Here is a 6,735-nt window from a genome sequence, read left to right on the forward strand (position 1 = left end):
GAAAGTACCTGGGTAGTCCTCTTCTCAAAAACACATTATCCCAGTGTAGTCAGGAGGAAAACATGGGACAATCCCGACAGAGGACATTCTACAAAATACCTGATCCGTACTCCTCAAAACTGTCCAGATCATCAAAAACAAGGAAAGTCTGAGAAACCATCACAGCCCAAAAGAACCTAAGGAGACAACTGAATAACAATGCGTCATCCTGGATGGGACTGTGTAACATAAAAAGGGATTTAGCAAAAACTAATGAAATCCAAATAAAGTACAGGCTTAAGTTAACAGCAAGGAGGCAATTTGTGTGCTTATGTGACAAACATACCGCAAGGTTACAGGATATGAGATAGGAACTCTCTGTATTATCTTCACAACTTTTCTGTTAATCTACTTTATTTATTTAACTTTATTTATTTAGTTTTTTTTAGTATTTATTTAGTATTTAACTTTATTCTAAAGTTAAAGTTTATTTAAATATTTTGTGAAGAGGGGCACCTGGGAGGTTCAGTCAGTTAAGTGTCTGACTTCTACTCAGGTCATGATCTCGCTGTTTGTGAGTTCAAGCCCCGCGTCGGGCTCTGGGCTGACAGCTCGGGGCCTGAAGCCTGCTTCGGATTCTGTGTCTCCTTTTCTCTCTGCCCCTCCCCTGCTAGCTCTCTCTTTCTCTCAAAAATAAATAAACATTAAAGAAACTTTTTTAAACAAGTATTTTGTGAAGGGTCTTACATGCAACTGTGGTCTTTTCCAGTCACCAGCAGCCAGTCGCTATGCAGTGATGACGACCCAGCTGAAGCACAACAATCTCTCGCTGGTTTTCCCGTATGTTTTTCTCCAAATGTGTAAGGCCCATGGCATCGGCTATGACATTGAGGTACGAAGGCCAAAAGTTGGCCAAGGTGGACCAAACATAAGCCTATGGGTGATCTAGGCAGCTAATAATTCAGTGTCCCTGCACACAGATATTCTCTAAACATGAGTTTGACGTGTATTTCTAGGAAGGCTGAGGGCTGCTTGGGGAAGGGTGAACGAGCAGCTCCACTGGCATGGGGGGCACTTGGTTCTCAGAAATTTAGCTCTGTCCCAAGCCTGCACACCCACCTTGGTAAAGCAAAAGCCTTGTAGCTCACCAGACTTGGGAGGCATTTTGGGGACCATCTCTTGATCCTGAAGCATGTCCTGAGCTCCCTGACCCCGCTCGAAGCTGCTTATCAATGAATATCCTCTGTCTGAGCCTGCTTGAGCTGCCATAACAGAACACCACCGACGGGGTGGCTTAACCAACAGAAATTTATTGCTCACCATTCTGGTGAGGACAAGGACACTAGTTCTATCAGATCAGGGCCCCACCCATATGACCTCATATAAACTTAATCACCTCCTTAAAGACCCTATTTCCAATACAGCTTCAGGGCTTGCTTCAACATATGACTTTGAGGGGACACGCAATTCAGTCCCTGCCATCCTTCTACTTCCATATAGTAGTTTTTTTCTAGAAGGAGTTCTGATAAAAAAAAAGTTTTTCCCAGTTTTTGTCTGTTGCCAGTGATACTGATGGCTCCTGCCCAGCTGCTCCCAGATGAGAGCAAATGTGATGTAATATCACCTACCCAAACTAGAACCTCCATTTTGTGCCTAGAGACACATGTTGCTCTGAGAAATAGTTTCATGATTTTGCACTTCAGATTTTCAAATCTCTGACACTGATGGCTTATTCTAAGACCTGAGTGACCCATGCGCTCTTACCTGTGGAAGACCCATCCCACATGACATCACACATATTAAAATACAGTCAGTCACCTCCTATATTAAAAGTAACCTATAGATAATGACACAACTGAGCGACAACCAAGTGACCAAATGTTTTGATTTGCAGACATTCAGTTCTACATTTATTAATTTTCATTTCTCATACTTGAGAACAAATAGAATTTTTTAGGGGCCGACTCTTTTTGCAGACTCTCGAAAAGCATATAGACCTTAGACATGAGGTCAACAGTGAATAGAATGACCCAACTGCCACTTGGCAATCCCCACCACACTGCAGGGCACCATCAGAGAGTGTAAGGCTCTTCAGTTAGATTGATTTATGCTGTTTGTAAACACATATAATGGAGCTCATATTCCTTTAAAAATTACATTAAAACTGGTCATATATAAGAAAGAATGAAAAAGCCAGATTGAACTGATTTATCTGAAATTAACTGTTGCATTTGTTCTATACAATCTTTTTGGAATTAAACAATTTTTAGCCCCAAACTGATAAGACCGAAACACTTCCATGTACCAGAAGGTGGCTAAATCTAACTTTAGCTTTCTCTGAATATTTTTATTTTATTTTATTTTATTTTATTTTATTTTATTTTATTTTATTTTATTCTAAAATATCAAAGCAGAACGAGCTCTGTGAATAGACATATTTGGCAGGGAAAATCGCCTGCCCAAAAGATAATATGCTCCATAACTTTCATTTCCCTGAAATTACTATTAGAGATTTATTTCTTTGGCTAAAGGCTTTCTACTTGATTGGAGTTCCAGTACTTCTGGGAAAAGTAAAGCACCAAATTTTTTACGTTATTTACACCTTTGTGACTCTGAGTTGATCAGATTCATTTCTAAGAACAAATTTTAGTACGAAAAACAAATTGCTATGGCCCCAGGGGAACAGAGGATGGTGTAGAGGGAGAAGTTCCACTGAAGGTGAGAAGAATAACAGAAAGGGGCAGAGGGGCACCCAAGACATAACTGGCTCTGTCTCCAGGTCACCTGAGCTACACACCCTATAAAGGACGAGAGATGAAATGGGGGAGAGAGAGAAATATGGATTGGGGGCAATGGAGTGACAGAAAAATGTGAAGAAGAAAAGAGAGGATAGAATCCCAAGACAGAAAAATACACCAAAAAGGGGAAGTGGGGATAAAGAGGAAAAAAAGAACAAATCGTAACAAGAAAGTACAAGAAGAGAGAGAGAGGTTAAAAAAACCCAAAAACCAGGGGTGGCTCAGTCAGTTGGGCGTCCCACTTCCGCCCAGGTCATGATCCCGCGCTTCGTGGGTTCGAGCCCCGCGTCAGGCTCTGTGCTGACAGCTCGGATCCTGGAGCCTGCTTCGGATTCTGTGCCTCCCTCTCTCTCTGCCCCCCAACTCTGTCTGTCTCCCAAAATAAATAAACATTAAAAAAAATTGTATTAAAAAAAAATGAAGTCTTAAAACTCTGAGGTAAGAAAAAGGAGTCATTGGAAATTCTCCAACAATATCCTTGCTCCAGTTTTTCTGAGATGGGGTCTCATCTTTTCACACCCTAGGGTCCATCCCTTGTCTGAACTGCCTTCTTGTTCTCTTAACTGCATTTTCCTGAAAAGACGGGTGATGAACCAGCATTTGCAGAGCCCCTACTATGTGCTGGCCACTGAGCTAAGCATTAGCTTAGCTCTTCATTGTCCCTTTGACCTTCACATCTCTTCTGTATGAAGCTATTCTTTCTCCTATATTACACCAGGGGATTTCGTTTCAGCATTTCCCAACATTACACAGCTATGCACTTTGTGGAACTAACATTTGAATCCATAATTGTCCATAAAGGCAACTATGATTCTTTCTCTTACACCAAACGTGTCCCGTATGTACCTTTTCCCCCTTAGGACTATTTATATTTCTATAATCTTATTACCAACCCAGTTCAAGAATGCTGGGAGCTATTTCAAATAAAATAGTCCATCTAGATACCCCTTATGTATTCTTCAGCTGAAGGAGCACAAACTTCTCTATAGCCCCCATGACTCTCTCTCTACCTTACAAAAGAGAAAAAAAGCTATGTTTAATACTTAACTTCTCTAAACTGTTATTGCCTCCTTAGGTTATGCTGTGTCTAAAAAGATGAGTGTAGCCTCTGCAACCCCCTCCCACTCTTGATCAAATGTAATGTGGGTGCTCTTTCCAAAAACAGAAGCAACATTAATAATACATCATTGTCAATGTTCCCAAAAGAATCCTCAAAAGTCCTTATTCTCAACATTTATGCCTTTCTTCCCATTATGATCACAGAATTTCCAATGTTTTTCATCCAAGCTCTTAAGAGGATAAAAGGGAAATGAGATCACCTCACGAATTTATTTTTCCTTGCTGAATATTGGAAGGAAGCATTACCGAGTTTGTAAGCAACTTGGTGGGTCTCGTTCTTGGTATTTCTGTAATGCTACAGAATACCCCCACTGATTTCCTAATGAAATGAAGTTGTAATGAAAGCCATATGGAGAAAAGCGTCATGTTTACTGCCTGCGACAGTGTGGGGCAGGGCTGGTCTCACACATACATAGGCAGTGTGCCACGGGCCTAAATGGCTCCATAACCACCAGCAGTCATTTTCTCAGGCCAGGGCATTGCCATGGTGGCAATCATTAGGGCTGTTCACAAATGTTCTGATTCTCCTCCTTGCAGGCACATAACAGAATTATTCTTCCTCAGCCTTTTCCCTGAAGTCAAGTATGGCCATGTAACTTATTCGGGCCTGTGAAATATGAGCAGAAGGGTATTTCATGCAGAAGCCTTCAAGAGCCACTTCATGAGTCTCCATGTCCTTTTTCCTGCTTTGGAAATCATGGAAGCACACTGAGACAGAGCCTCCGTTGCCTGGGTCCCTGAGGGTCTCAACAGTGACCAGAGACCCATGCCAGCCCATGTGGGAAATGGAGTATAAGCCAGAACCACACATTTGTTGTTATAAACAACTAAGAATTTGGTTGTTTTTTTAAAAATTATTGCAGCATAACCTAGGCTACCTGATTGATTCAGAAATCAGTATCAAGAAAAGGATGCTCTCCAGGGGCGCCTGGGTGGCTCACTCGGTTAAGTTTCGGACTCTTGATTTCGGCTCAGGTCATGACCTCACAGCTCAAAAGTCTGAGCCCCATGTCGGGCTCTGTGCTGACAGCTCAGAGACTGGAGCCTGCCCGAGATTCTGTGTCTCCCTCTTGCTCTCTCTGCCCCTCCCCCGCTCATGCTCTGTCTCTCTCTCCTTCAAAAATAAATATTTTGTTAAAAAATTCTTTAAAGAAAAGGATGCTCCCCAAACTAAAAACTAGTATCATCTCAATATGTAATCAGTATAAAAGTTATTAATGACATATTTTACATTTTTCTTTACTCAGTCTTTGAAAGCTATAGCACATCTCAATTTGGACTACTCATATTTCAAGTTCTCAGTAGTAGCCCCATGTGGCTAGTGGCTACCATATTGGACAGCACAGAAAGGGAAGCAGGACACCTGATAGATCAACCAGTCAGTGCTTCTCAACCCAGACTGCCCATGAGAATGACTTGAGTGAGGACCTTCAAAAAGTACAGATGGCCAAGCAGGGCTGGGATTAGGATGAGGCAAGTGACACCTGTACCCAGAGCACAAAATTTAAGGGAGTACAAAAAATACTCATTAAGAAAGATAAAACTATTTTAATGCATTATCTTAAAGATCAAAATTAATGCAAAAAAATCCATGGTCAATAAAATTTCATAATCTTAAATTAAAACATACCGAGTTTTTCCTTTGCCTCAGGCTCCAATATGGCTCAGCATGACACTGTATGTAGGGCCCACTCCAGAGTGGCCTACATTAAATCAGTATTTCTGGAGGTAGGGCCCAGATGATTCTAATGTGCAGCCAGCATTGAGAGTCACCGTTACAATCCAATGTGTGTCCTGATGCCCATATTTCCTAATAAAATGAGGAGTCAAGAGGCAGCCTTAATTCTGGCATGTGATTTTTTTTTTTTTAACCAAATCTCATGAACAATTTTTGTGTTTGGACTCCCAGTGATGAGGAGTTCACGATTCCCCAGGGCGGCCATTTCCACTATTGGACAACTCCAGTGTTAGCTTTTTATTTATTTGGAAAAAGCTGCTTAAAATAGTTTTCAAAAAAGGATAAAATCATGCCTCTCATACAGATGCAAAAATAAAAACATGATAAACATTTTACTTAACAAAGAAAAATTAGATGCTATAATCAGTAGAAAAAAGAATCCAAAAAACCCAGATATCTTTATAGATCAGGAATATTGAAATGGACATGCAAATGGAGAGAAAACTAGCTCTTCCACAGGGAAGCAGGTGAAGAAAATTGACCCAACTTCTACCAGACTGGAGAGAATCTGTCTCAGTCACCTACAACTTATAGAGTAGTAAGTATCTCCCACTGAATCAAGGCAACAGGGTGTGCCATAGACAACACATAGTTTCTATTGACGTACAAATTATTTTCCACACAACAAATTGCTTCCCTATATATTTTTACCCATTGCTCTCAGAAGAGTGGTTTTCAAATCCTGATTTGCAGGAGAATCGCCCAGGAAGTGAGCTAAAAAGCAAATTCCCTCCCAAAGATCTTGAATTTGGATGATGCCTTTTTAACAAGCACACTAGATGACTCTGATAAAGGTGTTCTGAGGATCATATTTCAAAAAACACTAGCCTAGACAAGAGATAATAAGTGTTGGCACGGTTGTGGAAAAAAGGGAACCCTTATGCCTGTTGGTGGGAATATAAATTGGCTCAGTCCCTGTGGAAAACGGTATAAAGATTCCTCAAAAAAAATTGAAAATACAACTACCATATGATCCAGCAATTCCACTTCTGGGCATATATCTGAAGGAAACGAAATCACTATCTCAAAGAGATATCTGTACCTCCATGTTCACATTATTCCCATAGTCAAGGCATAAAAAAACCCTAAGTGTCTATTGAT

At 40.8% G+C, this 6,735-nt stretch overlaps 1 protein-coding gene across 2 annotated transcripts in view; it reads left to right on the forward strand.

Moving 5' to 3' along the window:
- IQCH (IQ motif containing H) overlaps positions 1 to 6,735 on the forward strand; it is a 209,745-nt gene that overhangs the window by 192,159 nt on the left and 10,851 nt on the right. For both annotated transcript variants that reach the window (XM_049613798.1, XM_049613799.1), the window contains one exon: positions 749 to 871. In XM_049613798.1, the coding sequence (XP_049469755.1) occupies positions 749 to 871 (123 nt within the window). The remainder of the gene's footprint in view (positions 1 to 748; positions 872 to 6,735) is intronic.

This window comes from Panthera uncia, assembly GCF_023721935.1.
Source record: "Panthera uncia isolate 11264 chromosome B3 unlocalized genomic scaffold, Puncia_PCG_1.0 HiC_scaffold_1, whole genome shotgun sequence".
In the NCBI taxonomy this organism is placed as follows: Eukaryota; Metazoa; Chordata; class Mammalia; order Carnivora; family Felidae; genus Panthera; species Panthera uncia.